The sequence below is a fragment of the Punctularia strigosozonata genome, assembly GCF_000264995.1.
Source record: "Punctularia strigosozonata HHB-11173 SS5 unplaced genomic scaffold PUNSTscaffold_19, whole genome shotgun sequence".
Classification (NCBI taxonomy): domain Eukaryota; kingdom Fungi; phylum Basidiomycota; class Agaricomycetes; order Corticiales; family Punctulariaceae; genus Punctularia; species Punctularia strigosozonata.
The window spans coordinates 93,165-114,654 of NW_006767451.1; the positions used below are offsets into that span (position 1 = coordinate 93,165).

Here is a 21,490-nt window from a genome sequence, read left to right on the forward strand (position 1 = left end):
CCCCCCGCCCTTCCCTCTCTACTATATATGCACGACTGAACGGATGTTCGATTGATAGCCCGCCTCACGGGCATGGCGCTCAACGTCGCGATCGGCTCGCAGGTCGTGCTCGGCGCGCTCACGACCGGGCTCGCGGCGGCGACGACGGGCCGGACGACGTCCGTCGTCGTGTCCGTCTTCGGCGGCGCGTCGACGTGCGTCGCGACCTACCTCGCGCGCGTGCGGGGCTCGGGCGAGCCCGAGACGTCCAAGCAGCGCGTGCGCGATCTCGACCATTTCGTGAGGGAGGTGCAGGCGCTCATGTTGGACAAGGGCTATATCCTCAGCGTATGTCCCCCGCTCTTTTTTTTCGTTTTTTTTCGAGACGGGGGAGGGGAGAAAGGCTGATCGATGTTTTTTTTTCGTGTGCGCAGAGGGTGGACGATCATGGGGAGCATATAAGGGACCATTATGACGATGTCATCGACGACCTCAGGAGGCGGTTCGAGGAGCTGATCGGGAACAACATCGATAACGGCACGCCGTGAGTGGCTGCTTTCTACATCTCTCGTTCACCGTTTCGCTCATAGACCGGTCATCGAATAGGGAGAAGAGCAGGATGCCGATGAAAACCAGCGTATGAAGGACCAGACCATCGAGAGGCGTCTCGCGCATTATTATGCTTTGGTTCTGCGCGGGTGATGACGGACTTACGTCCCGTCCCCCCCTTAGCGAATTCGCTCGTGCGCTCGTGCATATATACTCCATCCCCCGCGCGCACCACTTTACGTGGGCCGAAACCTCGGTCGTTTTCGGATGTTCTCTGCCTCTGCCTTTTGACACGGGAGCCACGGTGCAAGGACGAAAGAATACGCGACCTTGGGGCGCGTGTTCGTTCCATACATAATCGCTATCGTAATGCATATTCATATCTAATCTCATTATTGCGCTCGGCGCTTCTGTATACATGCAATGCTGCACAGAAGGAGTTGCGCATCTGGTACGTATGAGATGCTTCGTACCTCTGGCCATGATGGGTATCTCGAGAGCCGTAGGGAGCATTGCAAAGACGCAGGAGGACAACCGCAGAAGCAAGCTAGGACACAGCCACGACATGTTCCGAGAGCCACTTGAAGCTCGAAGTCCGAGCGAGACTTTTGCTCATGCTGCTGTTCGGGTTTGTTTGCGTGCATCAACCGAACGAAAAGCAACAAACGGAATGCCTCGTTATAAATGCTCTCTCCATCACGAATAAACTGTTGTGGGCCAAAATCCCGGCGCGCGAGAAGATCGTTGCCGGGGAAAAACTCACTGCTTCCAAGCGGCAACCCTCCCGGTCGACGGTGATCGCTCATGATATCGTCCGAAAGTCACCAGGGACCAGCCGGGGTAGGACACAAATGTGAGCACGACGCACAGGCCTTCACGCCGTAACCCTCCTCATCCATCATGGAGCTCACCCCGGGCCAGCGATTCCTCATTCCATACGTCCTCCGCCTCGTCGCTGTATGCGCCGCCGCGAAGAGCGCGAGCGTCCTCCTCGATAACACGTTCACGTGGTGGCACGTCCCGCTCTCGCTCCCGATCGTCGTGCCCCTCTACGCCGCGCTCTCGAACGTCTGGAGGGAATACGCCATCGGGCGCGAGGCGGCAAGACTCGGCGCGGTGCTCCCGCCCAGACTGGCGCATCGGTGGCCGGGAGGGCTCGACGCGCTCATGTTCGTGTTCCGGAACCAGAGGAAGGGCGTGTTAGGTGGGTGATAGCCTGTCGACTACGGCGGACGAGCTCTCTCAATCAGGGCATGTATGTAGCGCGCCCGCTCTGCATATGGCAGGAGAAATACGGGAACATCTTCAATCTGCGGCTGCTGTGGGAGAACAGGGTAAGCCTTCGGCCGTCTTTCCGCCTTACCCGACTGAGACTGGCTGAACGCGCAGTACTGGACGTGCGAGCCGGAACACATCAAGGTGCGCTCATAGTCGTGGTTGTCGATAGCAGCGGCTGACTGTGATTTGCGTCAGTGCATCCTGGCGACTGAATTTGACAAGCATGAGAAAGGCAGCGTCTTCCGGTCCGTAGTGTCCACCGTGCTCGGCACCGGAGTCTTCAGCGCAGACGGTGAGCTTACAAACGATCTTCGTGTCCGTCAAGCGTGGCATTGATCGTCGCTCGCAGACGAACTCTGGAAGTGAGTACACCCCCAATCTTCCTGCCGAATACTCGCCCTGACTTACGATCACATCAACCAGATTCCACCGCTCCATGACGCGTCCCTTCTTCGTCCGCGCCCGCATATCGGACTTCGACGTATTCGACCGGCACGCGCAAGACGCCATACGGCTCCTCAAGTCGCGCGCGCGCGAAGGGTACGCGGTAGACCTTCAAGACCTCTTCGTACGTGCTCCCTTCCCACTGCACCCTTCCATACCGATCTCGCGCTAACACCCCCACCCCCACCCTCATGCCCCTGTAGTCGCGATTCACACTGGACAGCGCGACCGAGTTCCTCTTCGGGTACGACGTGCGCTCGCTCTCCGAGTCCCTTCCCTATCCGCACAGCGCGTCCCCTACTCCTTACGCCTCTTCCTCCTCCCGCACCTCGTTCTCCTCCGCGTCAGACTTTAGCACGGCCTTCTCCGCCGCGCAGTCCATCATGTTCGAGCGCAACCCGCTCGGGACGTGGTGGCCCCTTCGCGAGTTCTGGGAAGACAAGACGCGGAAGCACATGCGCGTCATCGAGGGCGTGATCGACCCCATCCTTGCCCGTGCGCTGGCGAGGGAGAAGGCGCGCAGGGCGGAGATCGGCGCGGGCGCGGAGAAGGCGGACACGAAGAATTCCGGGGCGTTGGAGGTCGCGGAGGGCGAGACGCTGCTGGAGTACCTGGTCAAAGTGACGGATGGTGCGACGCTCTTCCCTTGACTGAAGTCGGAGCCCCCCGTTGACGGCGAAGTCGCAGATCCTGTCATTCTGAAGGACGAGATGATCAACATAATGGTGGCAGGACGCGATACGGCAAGTGGCCGATGTCTTCTTCAGCGTGCGCAGGGGCTGATTGCTCCGCCGGAAAATAGACGGCGACCCTTCTCACGTTCGCGTCGTACATGTTCAGCGAACACCCGGACGTTCTGAAGCGTCTCCGAGAGGAAGTCGTCCGCACTGTGGGGGATCGCCGGCCGACGTACGATGACATCCGGAACATGAAGTAGTGCGTCGCCCACGATGCTCGTGTTCGTCCGCTTTCTGATCTCGATGACGTACAGTATGCGCGCAGTCCTGAACGGCAAGTCGATCCCCCCCGCGCGCCCTACGAATTTGCTTTTCACCTGTCTAACATTTATATTCGCATGTGCTTCCTCCAGAAACCCTCCGCCTCTTCCCTCCCGTGTGAGCATCGTGTAGCTTGCGCCGGCTTCGTTGAACCTGATCTTTTTCTTCCTCAGGCCGCTCAACCTCCGGAAGTGCAAGACCGACGTCCTTTGGCCGTCCAAACGTGCCGATGGACGGCCGTATTACGTCCCCGCCGGCACCACGACGCCATACAGCGTGTGGCACCTTCACCGGCTCGAATACCTCTGGGGCCCGGACGGTGAGCACGTAGCACGCCGCGATGTCTCTCGTATACAGTACATCGGGCTGACGCGCGACTGAAACAGCGCACGTGTTCGACCCCGATCGGTTCCTCGACGAGCGCGTGCATCGATTGAGCAGGAACCGTGAGCCATTCGTCCCTGTCCTCAGAGTTGTTGCTCGTCCTGAGCTGGCGAACTTCGCAGCGTTCATGTTCCTCCCTTTCAACGCCGGGCCGCGGATCTGCCTCGGGCAGCAGGTACGCCCTCTCCCTCTTCACCACACGAGAATTCCGAGCGATCGACGCTCATCGTGTTGCAGTTCGCGTACAACGAGGCGTCGTTCATGCTCGTCCGCCTCCTGCAGACCTTCTCCTCGGTCGAGCTCGACATGGCCGCCGTCCCGCCCGGGAAGATTCCTCCCGTGTTCGACGACATGAAGAGGAACGAGAAGGTTTGGATCAAGAGCCATCTGACGGTGCGTGCCGTCCGCGAACCGCTTGTTACGACGCGGCATATTGACGGTCTTCGCTTCCGCGTTTATCGCGGTCTCAGTCATATGTGGATGTGAGTTTTTATATATATAGCTGGATCGGATTTATATCTCTTTCTGACGAATATCTTCAGGGTGGACTCTGGGTGAAACTGGGCGAAGCCTGAGGCGTTCCCGTCTGCCTCAGTGGCTAATATATCGGTCCATCAGGGTAAGCAGGAGCAAGCAGGTCAAAAACACGAGTGGTACGCCACAGACAGAGCGTGTACGATCGTCGACATCATTCGTGCGCGTATCTCTCAGGCCCCAGAATATCCGGATAGTTTGATTTGGCGTATTGTATGTTGAGGCACTGCGGTCGATCGTAGCAGAGCTGGGATATGAAACTGATCTGCTATGGTGCTAAGGTAGGGCTCATTCATACATAGCTACTAGTGACATTGCAGTGACACTCACGTGAATATGTGATACTCAATTCAGTCGATGCCCCGAGCGTGACCAAATCAGGGACATCTAACCACCTCGAACCCTTACAGCGAGGCGTGAGAGAAGCACATTAAGAAAATTTTCTATACAATATCTGCGCACAGTCTGCATCTATCTTTTGTATAGAAAATTTTTGGGAAAAGTAGTCGGACAAACGAGTAGTGAGCCAATGTAACGCTCCATCTCCGTTCCCCCGCCAAAAGTCTCCATAGCGTGACTGGTCTGAGCGCGTGATAGTGGCTATATATGAATGAGCCCTACCTTATCTCTCTCCCATCTCGTGTAAGTCCCCGACAGGAATAGCATTTGGGCACGCTGCCGAGATGCTACATATGTGCAACGAAGCGGACGAACACCCGAATCGACCATAGCATTGCTCCCCCACGTCTCTGACGCTCTCAAAATCTCTGATTTTTGAGGAAAATCCCGGTCGTGGCAGGTTCAACGGGTTCGGATCTACCGATACCCAAATCTCCAGTAGTGTGCGATGCGCCGGATCTTGCAAAGATGCAAGGTTGCATTAGCGAAGAAATCGAGGGCGGTAGATTATAACAATGACCCTGCAGACCAGCTCTTCGATATCAAACGAGGTCGAGGTCCGGATCAGGTGCGTCGAGCAGCGCCAGCAAACCTCGGATTCGATTGCTCACGTAGGCAACGTCAGCTTTCAAGCCCATTGCTCTACGTTAGCTCTCAGCCAGTGCGTATGAGCTGGCTCTCTCACAATCACTTCGACCTCTGATTTAAGCCGTCGTGATTCAGGTAGGCACATCTGAATTAAGTACAGTCGCCCTGGAAAGTGCGCCTGACGATGGACTTGCGGCTGTACTTCCTCATGGGTGCACTTCATCTGTTTCGGACCTCGAAGATGTCATGAAGGACCTCCAGCAGAGTTATCCAGAGGGCTTTGTCACCACGCCTATCAGGACATGGGACTCCCTGTTGCATCGACTCAAGACTTTTGTCGAGATCGTAGACGATGTCGTGGATGTGCGTGTTCAGTATGTCCGATCCTCGAGATATTTGATGCATTGTACAGGTTCATCCTTACGCGAAAATGGCCTGGATTGTTCTTTCCGCAATTCCGAATGTACGATCTGCTGCTTGATATATCGCGAGCTTGCATTGATGAAGTGCTCTCCGCTCTAGGCCATCATCACGCAGTCGGAACAGGACAAGGCGATGAACAAGTTGTTCGAAGCTGTACATGACACCTATAGCTTCGTCGTTGAAGCTCGACAGCTGTGCACTTTGCCATCGGCAGATCGACAGCTGTCGCTGCTATCGAAGCAAACGGTCGACTGCGCCTACTTCATTCGAGATTACACGAAGATCCCGCGCTTCTGTGCGTTCCTTACTCGGCAATGTGTGTATTTCCCTCCGCTCATCTATCTACTCCACAGGGACCCGTACAGTCAAGAACAGGCTGCTAGATATTGATCAGAAGATTGCAGAGTACACCAGCACGTTCATCGCGCTCCGCGATCAGATCACGATGCACTCTGTGGTGCGGTCAGAGATTGCGGTCCACCGCGTCTTGAGGAGCGTCATCATTACTGAAGATATCGGTATGCCATTCACCTTTACCAATCCCACTTCACTCTCAAACGGCTCTGCAGCATCACAGGCACTTCTAAACAGCCTTCCCTACGCCGATGACGCGGGGTACAAGAGAAAGAAACAGTGTTACCCTGGCACCCGAGTGGAGATCTTGGACGAAATATCGACGTGGATCAACGACGACTCCACGGACGAGCGTATCTATCTCCTCGTCGGCCAGGCAGGCACCGGCAAGTCCGCCATTGCGCACTCCATCGCACGGCTTTTCGACGACATGGGACGTCTCGGCTCCTCGTTCTGTTTTGATCGCTCCTTCCCGGAGCGTGGTCCAGCCTTGTTGTTCCCCACCATCGCTCGAGACTTAGCAGACGTCGATCCCTTGTTGAAGACGACGCTCCTCAACGCAATCTCAGAGAAGCGTTCTGATCTCTCGACGTCAGACATAGAGATTCAGTTCCGGAGATTCATCGAGAGTCCAGCAAAGCGGATCGACCTCACCGGCCCGATCGTTATCGTCATCGATGCTCTCGACGAGAGTGGGCCCGTAGGATCTGAGGTTCGCAGAGAACTCCTTTCCGTCCTAGGCAACGCGATCGGCGCTCTTCCTTCCAATTTTCGCATTGTTGTCACCGCTCGGCCGGAATCGGATATCGAGAGCTACCTTTGCAACGGCCACCACGTTCGATGCAAACGCATGGACTCCGTTCCCCTTCACTCAACCCTCACCGACATCAAGTCTTATATCCGTTCGAGCCTTCGTTCTTTGGAGGCCGGGCTCGGCGATTATGAGGATACTTGTCGTCAGCTCTCCCAGGCGTCGGAGGGCCTCTTTCAGTGGGCGCAAACCATATGTATTGCTCTGACAGATGCGTCCTCCGCCGGAATGACAGCAGAGGAGCGTTTGGAAACCCTCTTCACAGGATTGGAACTGACTTCATCGAAGAGTTCGACTCTTGACAAACTATACACACAAATTCTCTGCTCCCTATTTGATGTAACCAAGAAGCCGGTCATGGCACGATATCGACGGGTGTTGGGCAGCATCCTCGGGGCAAGGGAGCCTCTGTCAGTCGAACAACTCGATGATCTCCTCGGTTCTCGACTCGATATAGAATTGATTGTACGCCATATGGGATCGCTCTTGAGTGGTGTTCATGGCGCTGAAGATCCCATTCGACCGCTCCACACATCCTTTCGCGACTTCCTTCTTGATCACTCTCGTAGCGGGGCTTTCTCCATAGATGCCCCAGGTGCCGACACTGAATATGCCCATTCTACCTTACTCTGCATGAATTGCGAGCTCCGCTTCAACATAGGGAACCTGGCCTCGTCGTATTGGCCGAACGCAGATCAAGATTGCACAAGGATCCCCTCTTCGCTGGCGTATGCGTGCAAGTACTGGGCGTACCATCTCAAACAATCGGATTTGCGATCAGAACTACTGACCCTGGCCACTTCCGTGATGCGTCAAAAATCTCTTTTCTGGATTGAGGCCCTGAGTCTACTGAACTCTGTCGATTCCATCTTCTCCGTTCAATCCTTTGATCAGGTCGTGAGCAAGGTTCGAATGCATCCTCGCAACATGACGCTCAGACGACTGTACTTACCCCCAGGTTCTAGGATAGCCTTCAGGACAGACTTCTCTCGGAGCTCCAGTCAGTTCTACATGACCTCGTGCGCTTTGCACGTGAGTTCGGGGTCCCCATCCGTCGGTACGCGCCGCACGTATACCTCTCGGCTCTCGCGTTTTGTCCGATGAACTCACACTTTCCACGATTCGACTATCCTGGAACTCCCCGTATCACGAGCGCCTTGGACGGTGACTGGCCATCCCACACTTGCGTATTTGACGTGGGGCACCGCGTCACATCAGTCGCATTCTCACCCGATGATGCCGGTCTTGTGGCCGGACTCTGGTCTGAACCAGGGATTGCGCTCTTGAATTGTGACACAGGCGAGTGCAAATGGCCCAGCGACGGCAATATTGCGGCTCTCCCTCCGACTGCAAGCGTTGCGTTCTCACCAGATGGCGGGAAGATAGTATGTGCATCTGCAGACCTCAATATCCGAATCGTGGATGCAAGCTCCGGCGCGATGATAGGAGATCCGATGAGCTCAGATCTAGAGCTCATTCCCACTTCCATCATCGCGGTATCTACCTCTGACAACACAGGCATCATCGCGATATCTCGCAACACCTTTTGGCTATGGAACAGCGGAGATAACAGCGCCATTAGGCTGTTTTCTCTTATACCCGCTGAATCTGGCTTTCGCGATTTGACATTCACTCTCTCCGCAGACGGGGCATACATTTATGTGGGATGTTCGGACGGGATGATCCGACAATATGACGTCTCTACCGCAGAAATAGTGAAGGAGATAGATTCCGGCTCGCCCTGGGGACTCCAGAGTATTGCCGTATCACGGGACGGAGCTCTCATTGCATCTGCTACTGTCGGAACTGGTGCTGCCATTCAAGTGTGGAATGCTCGAACCGGCAAACCCGTATGTCAACCCTTTCGAGGACTATCAAGCACCGTGCGCTGCCTCGCTTTCTCATCTGATGGAAGACGCATTGCTTTTGGATCTAATGATTGCACCGTGCGAATATGGGACATACACCAAGGAATATCTGGCACCAATCATTATTCTGGCAGGACACCCGACAATAAGCACCACATAAGACCCTCACAATCCACGTCTACCTCTGGTGAGTACTATATCTAATTCTCCATCATTATCTATAATCTGATTCATACGAAGCACACGAGTTATCACTTCCCAATCATACACGAGAACGTCTTCGACAAACCCGTCCAACCGAACGGGTATGCAATACCACCCCAGATGTAACACCTAAACGCTATCCGTCGAGGCCATGGGTATTCATGAGTGCTGACGGCTCACGTTTGGTATCCTGGGAGGATACCCCTGGCTCTATGGTGCGAATGTGGGATGCCCGAACGCTTGAAGAGATTACTTCGCCATCTCTGCATGGCATCACTAGCGATAACCTGCTTGCATTCTCTGCAAATGGCGTGCTCTTTGCGCTTCGTTCCGCACCAGGCCTGAGAGTCAAAGATTTGCGAAAAGGAGGCTCAACCGACGTACCACTTCTTACGGGCTCGTTCCAACGTAAAGAGATCTTCTCTGCAGCAGTTTTCTCACCTGATGGAGAACGCCTCGCCGTTATATCACCGAACAGGCTCTATTTATGGGACACTCGCTCCGGTGCGGAGGTCTCAAACACACTCCTAGACAGCGTTGAGGGAACATATGTCTCCTGCATGTCGTTTTCTCCCGACGGTACGCGCATCGCAATCAGCTTCAGAAACAACAGTTTCAGGCTCTTTCAGTGCGATCCGAAGCTAATGATCCTGACTACGTTACGAAACATCCAGCGCTCGTCTTTCGTTTTCTCTCCTGACGGAATGCGCATCCTGGTTCCGACCAAATGCCCAGGTTCCGCCATATACCCAGGTTCCGCCATATACCACCGAGACCCTCGATCTGGTGAACTAGTGGGTGACCCCTGGGTCGGAGATAACAACAACCTGATATCAAGATTCACAAAAATGATGTTTTCCCCCGACAACACGCTGCTAGCCACGGAAGTATTTACATACGAGCCACTGACCGATACCTCCGGTATGTGCTTGTGGGATGCACATACCGGTGCGCCGATTCGCGGCCGATACATGACGCATCGATATGATTCCAGCATTCTGGATGCGAAATTCTCCCCCGATGGAACTCAAATCATCACCGCCGCCATCGACCTCCGCATCCGGGTTTGGGACGTTCGCAGCATTGTTCTCTTTGCGAATCATCCGTCCGCTGAGCGGTACGAGTCTGATGACCGCGTCCCCGTGATCTGCCTGTCGCCTTTACGAGAGCACGCGCTCAACGGCGCAGAGCGCCTCCTCCCTTCACGTATCCGCGGGGCCACAGAAACAGACACCGCCTTGTGTCGACCAGTGCAGCTGGAGGACGATGGCTGGATCCGCGGCCCAAGCGGCGAGGCGCTGCTGTGGGTGCCCGTCCAGCACCGAGCTCAACTCTGGCCCCTCTTTCTTACTTCATGCGCTTTGTACCCGGGGATCGGTCCCGAGCGCGACCCACAGGCTCATCGTCCTCCTCCTGTGACGCTGGATCTTAGCAAGATGGCACACGGCGAGCATTGGGCGGAATGTTACAGGCCAAGCGTACGCAATAAGTTTGGTAGGTTTCATCATCCATCCCTGTCCATCTGATTCTGAAACGACTCCACGCAGAAGAAACACGCACTGAACCAAGGGAAGAATGAGCAGAGCTGCAGACGCATCTTTTGTAGTTGTGGAGATATATGGCAATGATATGTGACATGCGTTTCGCCAAATGGCTTGCCATCTATCGCCTTCATGCTGGAACTTGCGTCAAGCCCATCCTGAACGACAGAGATGTGAGATGAATTGCATACATGGATGCTCTCAAACCAAGCCCGCGGCACGTCTCCTATCATACGCTAATACCGCGTTCAAGAGAACCTGTGCGCCGATTGCGCTACGGAAGATTGTCAGTCGGGTGCTGTACCTGCGAGAGAGCGCTTACCAGTCTTCTGGGCTTGTGTATTCGCGCGGGTTATGCGACAGCCCGTCCTTGCTCGGTACGAAGACCATTGAGGTCGGGCATCGATAGGAAACCGCACAGCTGCACGACACATTCGACATCAGCACAGTGACGACGAACCAAGAAAAGTTTACCTATCATGTCCCGCGCCGCTCACGATCTCTAAGACCTTCTTCTCGCCCACCACGGCGACGCCCGCCTCCTTCACGCACTCCACGCCCGCCGGCGGGAACTGCACCGCGTTCGCGACGCTCGTCCGCTTCCAGTTCACGTCGCACCCGAGCTCGCTCTCTTTCAGCGCGATCTCGAACGTGGCGTCGATCAGGTCGCGCTCTACGGCGTCGAGCGTGTCAGGTTTGATGTCCGGATGGCGCACGTCGAGCGTGAACCGAACGGACGAGGGAATCACGTTCGTCGAGCCCGGCTCGAGGGTGAGTATACCCTGCGCCGACGTCGCTGGTTATCAACTTTTCGAGAAGGAAGGATCGAGGACGGAGGGAGGGGGGACTTACGGTGGTCGCCAGCGCGCGGTGCTCTTTCGCGATCTCGTTGCTCTTGGCGATGATCCGCGCGGCGCAGAGCAGCGCGTCGCTCCGGGAGTAGAACGGCGTCGAGCCCGAGTGCGCGGCGCGGCCCGAGACTTGGACGTCGTACCACCTGTAACCTTGCCCGCCTGTCACGACGCCGACTTTGGCCTTGGCCTTTTCGAGGATCGGGCCCTGTTCTGCAAACACAGACGGACGGGTGAGTTAGTTCAAGGTAGGCAAGAACGACGTGGTGGGGGGAGGAGGGGACGGTGTGATCGGGGTGCTCACCGATGTGGAGCTCGAAGTGGGCCGCGATGGGGTTCGCGTCGAACGAGCAGGGAACGGAACCCAGGAACCCAATTCGCTCGAGCTCGGATTTCATCGTCTTTGAAGCGTCCGCGATGTCGGCCAGCGCCCACGCGTCCGCGAGGGGGGTCGAGCCGGCGTAAACGGAGGACGAAACGACAGACTGCGGGAAGCGTGCGCCTTCCTCGCTTAGATAGATATGGGTGTCAGGAAAGGAGTGGAAGAAGTCGCGGAGCGAGACGTACTTGGTCCAGTTCACGACGGCCACGGGGTATTCAGTCTCGATGTTATGTTCGTTAAGGGTGCGGACGGCTTCAACGCCAGATATAATGCCGAGGATGCCGTCGTACCTGCCGCCTGGATATGCCCTCTGGTAAGTCCTCCGTCCGATATACCGAGTCTAGAGGTGAGAAACGAGACGTACCACTCGGCTGCGTGTCCAGATGGCTGCCCATCGCGGTCGGCGCGCCCTCCTTCCTCCCTTTTCTCACAGCGAAGATGTTGCCCATCTGGTCGACCGACACCTTACACCCTTGCGCCTTCATCTCGTCCACGAACCAGCGTCGCGCCTCCGCGTCCGAGTCGGTCAGCGCGAGGCGGCACATCCCCGTCTCCGTCGGATCCCTACGTCCTCGATCAGCATCGTCGTGCTACTGCAGGCGGAAAAGGAAGAGGGACCAGTCGAGTACTCACGGGCCAAACCGATGGGCCTCTCCCCACCGACACGTCTCGTGTATCGTGCGATTCAGCCTGTCCGCGTTGACCGACACCGCGTTCCCGGCTGCCGCAGAGAGGAAGCGAGCCCGCCGACCGAGGTCACCCCGAACAATTACTCTGGAAGCCCATGACCGAGGAGCCGCGCGAGCACCCGAGTAGGCGAGTGCGGCCGAGCGAGATCGTAGCATGATAGCGAGCTCGGTGGAGCACGTAAATGCAGCGCTGAGAGAAGGGCGTCCAAGATACCATGAGAAAGGCTGAGCTCAGATGACGAATGCGACGCCGAGTCGGGATTGTTGTAGTCGTCCTGGCATTGTGATGTCGAGGATCATACATACAGACTCTCCTGTATTATGCACATTGTTCTTTGACGAACAATGAGCAACTGGCCCGACTCAAAACGCCCAACGCTCGGGGCAAGCAAAGGGGCGATCACGGGATGCATTGAACGCTCCGCGGAAAACTCCGTTCCAGTGCGGGATTGTCTGTTGCATCCCTCATCTGCAACCCAGCGCCGAGTTCGTGCTCATATCACTTTTTCATCGCAAATTATCCGACAAATATGGGCGATCCGGGAGGCCAAGACGCACCGCAATGCAAACCTCAATGCTCCCCGATTTTTAGGGCGCTTCGCCGACGCGCCTTCTCGCTGCAACTTCATTCTGCTGCAACACGTACCGAGCCTTGACGACGTTTCATGATAATCGTTACCGACCGTCTTCCCTGAGAGCACTCGAGGAATACTTGCGTCCGGCGGCTTGGCCAACATCTGCGCGTTCTCGTCAAAGTAGGAAATGGACCGCGGAGCTAATCATCACTCTCATCTCCGAAACGGCATCCTCCTTCGCGTCATGCTCGCCTTCCCGCTCTTTCATTGGTCGAAAGGGCAAGAAGAAGACATCGAGGGATACTTCTCAATGCTTTGTTTTGGCGTCGACGACACTATCGCATGTGGCGGCCACCGGCCTTTCGAAGTTCGACCCAAACCCCCCGTGTCCTGCGGTCGCTCAGCGACCTGGTTCTCCAGGATAGAACACCGACCGCCGGCTTGGTCAGCTTTGAACGTGTCTCGGCCAAAGTAGGAAAATTGTCGCGTTCATCTCGGCAGCTGTCTCTAGTTACACGTTCTGCGCCGTGGCCGGTACTCATCGACTACTCGCAAAATCCGGAAGAAGAATAGAGGAAGACTCCCCCATGGCCCGGCCGACGTTGGCGACGTTGTTCGCCGTTTGCAGTTCGAACCCACCCTCGTATTTTTGTGGTCAATCTTAGACCCTCGCTGGCAACAGCCCGATGAAAGCTGCCTTGGTCAAACCATCAGCGCGTTCTCACCGAAATGGGAGATAGACTGCGGAGGCGAGCATCGTTTCCACCTCGGAAGCCGGCTCTGTCTTCACGTTTTGCTCGGTTCGCTTTCGCCCGTGTCTCTTGGCCGCAGAAGTTCGGGAGAAGGCATCGAGGAATCCGTTGTCGATGCTTTCTGACCCTCGGCGTCGACGACATTCGGTCCTTCGAAGTTCGAACTAACCCCGTATTTTGCGATCCCTTCAGCGCGGCTCCCGGAGGGAGCTATCCCAATACTTAAGAAAGAGGGTACTCGCCAAGGGATATGCGCGAGTATTAAATCTCCGTGGAACGATGGGATAACACCCAACGGCACCCGTTCGAGTCCCGTCTTCAGTGCATGTGCATCGCCCGACTCTGATCCGTCAATAGACCTAGTGCGTCTCTTCTTACTTTTATCGTGTACAACGCTTAGTATGGACATGGCCAACGGCAGGACTGGATATAGACGACCATTATCGCGCATCATTGCTCACTATACGCCCTCGACCATCGACACAATGCACCGAAGGTCACTCCGTTTGCTGTTCGTGCTTATCCACGTCTACCTCCAAGTGGCCGGTGGCGCCTACATTGCTCCCCGGGCATCCGACACGGGCGCCGACGCTTGCGCCGCATTCAAGTACATAGACCCAGGAGTCGCAGAAACCACGGCCGATAACGAGTTTTACGAGGCTGGGGGCCGCGTCCACATTGAGAATCCGTCCTCGTCGATCAACTCGACGCATCTGCCCGCGTTCTGTCGTCAGTCTTAACGTGCCGTTTGCTAACCTAACACCGTTACTAAACAGCCCTCCTGTTGAGCAGGCGTGCAGATCAAGGTCGTCACGAACCCAGCCACCAACAAGACCGCGAACGCGGAGGTGTGGCTTCCAGAAGATTGGAACGGACGTTTCTTGGCTGTTGGGAATGGAGGACACAGTGGAGGAGGTACGGATCGACCCTTCCCTCCAGCCATTTCACGTACGCTACTAACACATCGATGTAGTCACCGTTGAAGATCTAGGTTTCGTAGCCGTGGCGCAGGGTTGTGAGCGCACCTGGACGGCGGGCCGCTCCGACGTAGAACTAATTACTTCGTATGCAGTTGCTGGTGTCTCGACCGACACTGGGCATAATGGGACGTCAGGCGATACTCCTTGGCCTCTGCATAACGACGTAAGCTACTCCTTACTGTGCGTATGTTTGGGGTCGCATCCTGACTCCGGAATCCGGACTTGCAGGATGCCATCATTGACTGGTCATGGAGGGCAATGCACGTCTCCGTCCAAGTGGGGAAAGAGGTGGTTAAACAGTATTACCAGCAAGCTGCGAACAAGAGTTATTACATTGGTTGTTCGACTGGTAAGCATCATGGGAGCCAGATGAGCTCGAACGAATGACGTTCTGACCTCTCTCGACAGGTGGCCGGCAAGGGTGAGTATGAGTATGCTCGCCATACTACCGCGCGTATCGATCAGATAGGCTGACACATCGTAATCTAAGACTGAAGGAAGTCCAGATGTTTCCAGAAGACTTCGACGGTGTCGTAAGTAGCCTTCAATCACACTCGACATTGCTTGTATACGGGACCTTACATGCCTGACGACAGGTAGTCGGCTCGCCCGCAAATTGGATGACTCACGTCCAGCCTTGGAGTCTACACGTTAATGGCCTGGTGCAACCTGTCAATTCGTCCGGGTGGATATCAGCGGATACTTGGCAGAATCTGATCCATAACGAGGTGCTGAAGCAGTGCGATGGGTTAGACGGTGTACGTCCTAACCTTTTTCTGCTACTAAAGCCAGGTTAACCTTCTTCCAGGTAGAGGACGGGATCCTGAACGACCCTACGCAGTGCAAGTGCGTAAGCTCGATTCGAGCTCAATGAATAATGACTAACATGCCACAGCTTCGATCCTTCGCCTATCACCTGCCCTACCCACGCCACCGACTCTTCCGACTGTCTGACGAGCGCTCAAGTCGCGGCGTTCACCCAAGTCTTTTCTGACTACGTAGAGGCAAACAACACGTTCATATTCAATGGGCTATACCTCGGTGGAGAACTTGACTATCCGAATGCTCTCGTAGGCGATCATGTCTCTACGTTAGCTCTTTACTACGAACGGTATTTCGTCATGAAGTACGTCCGCTCCCTCTGAGGGTACCATCACATTGCTTACCGAGATCTCAGCGACTCAGATTGGCATGTCTCAGAGCTTGACCTGGCAGCTATAGAATTAGGCGACAAACTTGACGTAGGACAAGCGAACGTGCGTGACACAACGCGTCTTTCTTGCTTTCGTCCCTAATCTATCATTTTGATACCTCGTCAACCCAAAGGCTATAGAAGCCAATATATCCGCCTTCACTAACTCTCCCCATAACGGCAAGATCATACATTACGTCGGTCCGAGGCACTCCTTACCTTTTTTTTTTGCGCTAATTTTGTTCGTTCCAGGCTTAGCTGATCAGTTGATATCTCCGGGGAACTCGAAGCTATACTACGATTCCGTTAAGTCGTTCATGGAAGATAACGATTTGGGCGACATCGACGACGCCTATCGGCTTTTCCCTGTTCCCGGCATGAAACATTGGTCAGCTCTTGTCCGCCCTTGACTGGACTTGTGCTTACATCTTTTCCGTGGCAGCAAGGTACCTTAGACCCCGCGCGACCTAGTCATAAACGTCTGACATCATTCCTTAGGAGGGATTTGGCGCCAACGCCTTCGGTGGAGTCATGCAAGCATCGTCTGGGCAACCTCCACTAGAAAACGACTCAAAACATAACATCCTTCAGGCGCTGGTCGCGTGGGTAGAGAATGGCGCAGAGCCAGTCCGACTTGAAGCGGCTTGGTACGTGGACGACGATCACAACAATGGAATTGGTTTCACTCGGCCACTGTGTAAGGTAAGTATTTTTACTTCGCGATCAAGTCCGTTGGAGCGAGACTGAGCTGTCGTGCGGCGACAGCATCCGCTCGCTATCCAGTATAACGGCGGGAATGTCAACGCATCGACCAGTTTTAGCTGCGTATGACGTAGATTCGACTCCCCACGCCACCCGCGCTCTATAATTGAATGGCATCATGATGTTTCTCAACGACGCCAGTCTGAATGACTGCAAAGAAAGAAGATACGGTCTCGCATCATCCAGCTAAGCGAGCAGAATGTGAAGCTGGATGCAGCTGCCGATATGGGGACGTAGACTCTCCTACTTGGGCCAGGATAGGATGGGTGTTGCTGTGTTCTTCCTGGGAAAATAGATTGATATCGCGAGACACATGGAACACGAGGGTCTTTGAACAGAACTTCAAACGACTGGTAGCCGCCACGTGCTTGGCTTGCGCGCACAAATTTCCCGTTGGCCTGACTTCGTGAGTTCGCTGAACGCTGAAAATACGATTTCACGAACCTCATCGATGGAGAGAAGCAGTCCCTCTCTTTTGCACAGCAGACATCACCATCCTCGATCAGCCCTCGCCCCCGTTGGCCTCGCACCCTACAATCACGACGACTTTCAAGCCGATAATAGAGCAATCGCACAAACTAGAGTGTATCCGCAGGTGGTAAAAGATCCCCTCAGCTGTCACAGTCCGCCGCGCCGTCAAAAAATGCGGTATGTGGCTGAAGGGTTTCACTGCACTTCGCCCTGAATTGCCCTCTATTGCGGGCGTCACGAAGCGTACAGCGAAGTATGTTCAACGCCGTAGGCTTCCGGTCTCAGGAACCTGGTCTTGCACGAGCTTCGATTCTTAAAGCCATGCTCGGTATTCGTTGACATACACTTCGCAACAGGAAACCATAAGGTATGCAAATATTATGAACGCGCTGTTATGATTAAAGGGCGGGACAGAGCGAACAAGGCGTGCTGACTAACATGATCAATATTGGTTTTAACCCTCCGATGACTTCAGTAGTGAGGTTAGTTTCTTCTAGATCCTCTACCGATTTGCGAGTCTGCAAGCTCATGGACCCAATTTACGCCCGTCAAAGTTTCACAAATTACGCAGCTTGGTTGCTGGCAACACTAGGAGACGCTGCTTCCAAGATGAAAACAATGATGGCTCCCGCAGTCGCTTCCCTGCCTTGGCGAGGGCATGCCTTATGTTGGCTAATTACCGCCAGTGAGTAGTCGCTGGTTCTTTCAGAAATCCCGCTCGGTAAGTTTCCATGAATGGCAAACTATATCAAGAAGCGCGTCGGCGAAGAGTCTTGAAGTCAGGGAGGGATCGATCTGCATCGCTTGTGTCTTGGAATTTTTTGGGAGGAAAGACCGAACCCTCTCTTTTCGGGATTCCTGAACACGATGTCCGAAGATGGTGCTCCCAGCACTCAATAGATGGAGTACACATGGATACGCGCGAGCATAAATATGTGTGGTGCGTGGAACGATGGGATCAGCTCAGATACGTCCCTCTAGTGCGCTTGCATTGCTCGGATCCACACTAACATTATACCTGGTTCGCACCTTCTTGATATGTTCATATGTGCTGCTCAGTTTAGAATGGTTACCTGCAGAACTGTACAGAGGCAACTGTTGTTGCGTGTTCTTGCTCACCGCACCCGTCGTTATTGTTCATAAGCACCATGCACCGAGCGACACAGCGCTTACTGCTCATCCTGTTCCACGTCTACGTCCAAGTGGCGGTTGGTACCTATATTGCTCCCCGGGCGTCCGACACCGCGGCCGATGCTTGCCGGGCGTTCCGATACACAAAGCCAGGAGTTGCCAGTACTACTGCTCCTAGCCAGTACTTCCATGCTGGAGACCGGGTCAATATCGTGAACCCGTCTTCGTCGATTGACTCGACGAATCTGCCTGCTTTTTGTCGTAAGGCTTGGTGGTAATTTCCTGCAGTTATCTTCGTTCATTCGATTGCTCTTCCTCGATAGGTGTACAACTAACGGTCGTCACAAACCCGGCCACTAACAAGACTGCGGGTGCAGAGCTGTGGCTTCCGCTGAATTGGAACGGGCGGTTCTTGGCCATCGGGAACTCAGGACACAGTGGAGGAGGTATTTTTTGTCTTCTCCTTTCACTACTTGTACGTTCCGCAACTTACCCAACGATGGAGCCGTCGTCGAGGATTTAGGCTTCGTAGCCGTGGCCCAGGGTTGTGAGCAGAATTCATCGGCGAGCTTCTGTAAAGAAGACTAATCGTCCTGTTTGTAGTCGCGGGGGTCTCGACCGACACGGGGCATAACGATACGTCAGGCGGTACTCCATGGCCTCTTCATAACGATGTATGTCTCCTTTTTCGTCAGACCCGGCTCCTGGTGGATGGATCATGGATGAAGAAATCCGCAGGAGGCCATCATTGATTGGTCGTGGAGGGCAATGCACGTTTCCGTAGTGGTTGGAAAGATGGTGGTCACAACGTACTATCAGCAAGCGGTAAACAAGAGCTACTATATTGGATGTTCGACAGGTACGTGAATTCGGGGTTATACAAACTAACGAAATCTGTTCTGATCTTCCTCAATAGGTGGTCGGCAGGGGTAAGTTTGCTTGCCGTCCTCTAGGACATCTCGATGACGTGAGTTCACGCGCTGTTTACCAGACTAAAGGAAGTCCAGATGTTCCCGGGAGACTTTGACGGCGTCGTAAGTGGAATCAACGTCCGTTATATACTCGACCTCATATAATGGCGAACAGGTCATTGGCTCACCCGCTAACTGGATGACTCACGTCCAGCCTTGGAGTCTGCACGTCAACAGCCTGGTGCAGCCTGTCAACTCGACGCGGTGGATACCAGCGGCGACGTGGCAGAATCTGATCCATAACGAGGTGTTGAGGCAGTGCGACGGGTTAGACGGTGTACGTATCAACCTTTTTCTACTGCCAAAGCTAGGTTCACCTTCGTCCAGGTAGAGGATGGAATCCTGAACGACCCTACGCGGTGCAAGTACGTGAGATGATTTCGGATCCAACGATTACCACCCACTAACATGTCACAGCTTCGATCCTTCGCCTATCACCTGCAACAGCACCAACTCTACCAACTGTCTGACCAGCACGCAAGTCCACGCGCTCATGCAAGTCTACTCTGACTACATCGAGGCGAATAACACGTTCATCTTCAACGGACTGTATCTCGGTGGAGAGCTTGATTATCCGAATGCCCTCGTAGGCGACCATGTCTCGGACTTGGCCCTCTATTATGAGCGTTATTTTGTCATGAAGTGTGTTTAATCTCGTGACGACTACAGGACACAATTCATTGTGTTTACAGTGATTCATCGTGGCATGTCTCGCAGCTCAATCTAGCTGCCATCCAGCTAGGTGATAGGCTTGACGTAGGTCATGCAAATGTGCGTGATATCATTTCTTTCCTGGCCCCTGGTCCTAATGCATTTCAATTGAAAGGCCATAGATCCCAATATCTCCGCCTTCACTAACGCTCCTCATAACGGCAAACTCATACACTACGTTGGTACGTGGAGCTCATTTCCGTATGTCTCCGTGCCGAGCTTTACCATTATCAGGCTTGGCCGATCAATTGATATCGCCCGGCAACTCGAAGCTATACTACAACTCCGTCAAGTCATTCATGCAGGCTAACGCGCTGGGAGACATTGACAATGTCTATCGGCTGTTTCCCGTTCCTGGGATGAAACACTGGTCAGTGGTTGTTCGGTATTAGTCCGGTGATGTGCTCATATGTTTGTGATTCTAGCAAGGTACCTTCGATTCCTCTTGATAAACGCCTTCGGCTGGCTAACATCACGTAAAGGAAGGTTTCGGGGCCAACGCTTTTGGTGGCGTCATGCAAACGTCATCTGGTCAGCCTCCACTGGATAACGACCCATCGCACAACATCCTACAGGCGCTTGTTGCATGGGTAGAGAACGGAATGGCACCCGTACGATTGACGGCGGCTTGGTACGTCGACAATGATCACAGTAACGGTATAGGGTTCACTCGACCGTTGTGCAAGGTAAGCAATTACTGGAATCGGATCTTCGAACCAAGTTTGAAATTTTTGTGCGACGACAGTATCCATTAACCATCCAGTATAATGGCGGAGATGTAAACGCGTCGACTAGTTTCAGTTGTGTATGACATTGAGAGCAGTACTCTCGCTGTATCCTGTTTGTGATTGCAAAGCATTGCCCATGGAACCAGGCCAGTCCGAACTCACTTCGAGGACGGAGCCCAACGTTGGCGAGCTGTCGCTGCCTCTCCATGATGGTGTTCTCGTGAATTGCATCAGGATACGAAGTGGGGTACGCACTGCGAGCCACAATCGACAGCACCACGTTAGCTGCGAGTAAGGGAGCCCATCGCGGCCACGATCAGCTCCCTTCCTCAAAGCTACAGCGAGCCCAAGCGTCTGATCAGTTCCGGGTTGAGGGGTCAGAGAAGACTAGACGAGACTGACCAAGACGTAGATCCCCAGGCGGCCTTTTATACGGAACGCGTTAATTTTTGCATCGCACGTCCGGCGCAGTTGAGGGGAGCTCGATGACGATGTATAAGCGACGTCGACTAATTTGTCTGATCTTCGATCGTACGTCGTTGCGGTATCTGGGCGGCATGAATCAAGGCCGCCATTTGGCGGCGAATGCTGAGAGTGCGTGCGGTTAGACAATATGCCTCCCGGGTACATTGCGCAAAGGAGCAGCCTCGTTTCCTGAAACCGCATCTGGGAGACCGCGCCTCAATCGCAGCACCCGTACGTCCTGGAGCGCTCCAAAGTCAGGCGATGACCGCGCATCTTATCTTGCACGCGAAACTTCGACAGGTACGAAGCCATTGAGATCCTGCCGTAGGCTTTTCAGCGTCGCAAGTAGAGGAAGATCGATCGGGAACTGGCGGAACAGATCAGCGTCGGCGCTTGATATGCGCCGACCTCTGGAAAAGCTTCCCCATTCCCATCTCGCCTGTTGCGCTAAATTGGCGCGCCGATCATGGGTGCAA

At 54.5% G+C, this 21,490-nt stretch overlaps 7 protein-coding genes across 7 annotated transcripts in view; 6 read left to right on the forward strand and 1 right to left on the reverse strand.

Moving 5' to 3' along the window:
- PUNSTDRAFT_55702 (uncharacterized protein) overlaps positions 1–909 on the forward strand; it is a 1,926-nt gene extending 1,017 nt beyond the window's left edge. Inside the window, exons 3-5 of the mRNA XM_007388508.1 lie at positions 59–327; positions 414–523; positions 586–909. Of these exons, the coding sequence (XP_007388570.1) occupies positions 59–327; positions 414–523; positions 586–622 (416 nt within the window). The 3' untranslated portion in view covers positions 623–909. The remainder of the gene's footprint in view (positions 1–58; positions 328–413; positions 524–585) is intronic.
- A 351-nt stretch (positions 910–1,260) lies between these two features.
- PUNSTDRAFT_55703 (cytochrome P450) lies at positions 1,261–4,520 on the forward strand. Its single transcript, XM_007388509.1, has 18 exons — positions 1,261–1,381; positions 1,450–1,732; positions 1,792–1,862; positions 1,918–1,947; positions 2,002–2,098; positions 2,156–2,168; positions 2,230–2,374; positions 2,454–2,880; positions 2,938–2,993; positions 3,053–3,186; positions 3,242–3,261; positions 3,341–3,365; positions 3,422–3,567; positions 3,635–3,694; positions 3,755–3,807; positions 3,870–4,025; positions 4,103–4,114; positions 4,175–4,520. Exons 2-18 carry the CDS (start codon positions 1,696–1,698, stop codon positions 4,205–4,207), a joined length of 1,515 nt encoding a protein of 504 aa, XP_007388571.1. The 5' UTR covers positions 1,261–1,381; positions 1,450–1,695; the 3' UTR covers positions 4,208–4,520.
- Positions 4,521–5,013: 493 nt separating this feature from the next.
- PUNSTDRAFT_138832 (uncharacterized protein) lies at positions 5,014–7,327 on the forward strand (the record flags this gene model as incomplete). Its single annotated transcript, XM_007388510.1, has 8 exons — positions 5,014–5,133; positions 5,191–5,226; positions 5,289–5,516; positions 5,566–5,616; positions 5,676–5,871; positions 5,930–6,094; positions 6,146–7,206; positions 7,253–7,327. 8 exons carry the CDS (start codon positions 5,014–5,016, stop codon positions 7,325–7,327), a joined length of 1,932 nt encoding a protein of 643 aa, XP_007388572.1.
- A 766-nt stretch (positions 7,328–8,093) lies between these two features.
- PUNSTDRAFT_17317 (WD40 repeat-like protein) lies at positions 8,094–8,714 on the forward strand (the record flags this gene model as incomplete). Its single annotated transcript, XM_007388511.1, has 1 exon — positions 8,094–8,714. A coding segment is annotated over one exon (621 nt), but the record flags the coding sequence as incomplete, so codon positions are not given.
- Positions 8,715–10,269: 1,555 nt separating this feature from the next.
- PUNSTDRAFT_108590 (amidase hydantoinase/carbamoylase) lies at positions 10,270–12,523 on the reverse strand. Its single transcript, XM_007388512.1, has 9 exons — positions 12,221–12,523; positions 11,952–12,151; positions 11,773–11,884; positions 11,510–11,715; positions 11,207–11,418; positions 10,829–11,136; positions 10,677–10,775; positions 10,546–10,628; positions 10,270–10,489 (listed from the first exon to the last, which is right to left on the reverse strand). Exons 1-8 carry the CDS (start codon positions 12,430–12,432, stop codon positions 10,556–10,558), a joined length of 1,422 nt encoding a protein of 473 aa, XP_007388574.1. The 5' UTR covers positions 12,433–12,523; the 3' UTR covers positions 10,270–10,489; positions 10,546–10,555.
- Positions 12,524–14,088: 1,565 nt separating this feature from the next.
- Positions 14,089–16,774, forward strand: PUNSTDRAFT_47644 (tannase and feruloyl esterase; the record flags this gene model as incomplete). The annotated part of the gene is made up of 16 exons (XM_007388513.1): positions 14,089–14,332; positions 14,396–14,518; positions 14,577–14,618; positions 14,676–14,746; positions 14,812–14,932; positions 14,992–15,004; positions 15,074–15,116; positions 15,180–15,341; positions 15,392–15,429; positions 15,479–15,709; positions 15,761–15,839; positions 15,910–15,976; positions 16,028–16,163; positions 16,218–16,221; positions 16,274–16,477; positions 16,724–16,774. 16 exons carry the CDS (start codon positions 14,089–14,091, stop codon positions 16,772–16,774), a joined length of 1,629 nt encoding a protein of 542 aa, XP_007388575.1.
- Positions 16,775–18,156: 1,382 nt separating this feature from the next.
- On the forward strand, positions 18,157–20,301 carry PUNSTDRAFT_138836 (tannase and feruloyl esterase; the record flags this gene model as incomplete). The annotated part of the gene is made up of 14 exons (XM_007388514.1): positions 18,157–18,400; positions 18,463–18,585; positions 18,645–18,686; positions 18,743–18,813; positions 18,878–18,998; positions 19,056–19,068; positions 19,131–19,173; positions 19,226–19,387; positions 19,438–19,475; positions 19,528–19,752; positions 19,803–19,881; positions 19,937–20,003; positions 20,056–20,191; positions 20,247–20,301. 14 exons carry the CDS (start codon positions 18,157–18,159, stop codon positions 20,299–20,301), a joined length of 1,419 nt encoding a protein of 472 aa, XP_007388576.1.
- Positions 20,302–21,490: the final 1,189 nt, after the last annotated feature.

Excerpts from the sequence above, each read along its gene's own strand:
- PUNSTDRAFT_108590 (XM_007388512.1), bottom strand. The coding sequence starts at position 12,432 with ATGCTACGATCTCGCTCGGCCGCACTCGCCTACTCGGGTGCTCGCGCG. Across the intron at positions 12,152-12,220 it reads GAGGCCCATCGGTTTGGCCC|GGATCCGACGGAGACGGGGA; the intron begins GTGAGTACTCGA and ends TCGAGGACGTAG. Across the intron at positions 11,419-11,509 it reads CCACTTCGAGCTCCACATCG|AACAGGGCCCGATCCTCGAA; the intron begins GTGAGCACCCCG and ends CTGTGTTTGCAG.
- PUNSTDRAFT_55703 (XM_007388509.1), top strand. The coding sequence starts at position 1,696 with ATGTTCGTGTTCCGGAACCAGAGGAAGGGCGTGTTAG. Across the intron at positions 1,863-1,917 it reads GGCTGCTGTGGGAGAACAGG|TACTGGACGTGCGAGCCGGA; the intron begins GTAAGCCTTCGG and ends CTGAACGCGCAG. Across the intron at positions 3,808-3,869 it reads GGATCTGCCTCGGGCAGCAG|TTCGCGTACAACGAGGCGTC; the intron begins GTACGCCCTCTC and ends ATCGTGTTGCAG.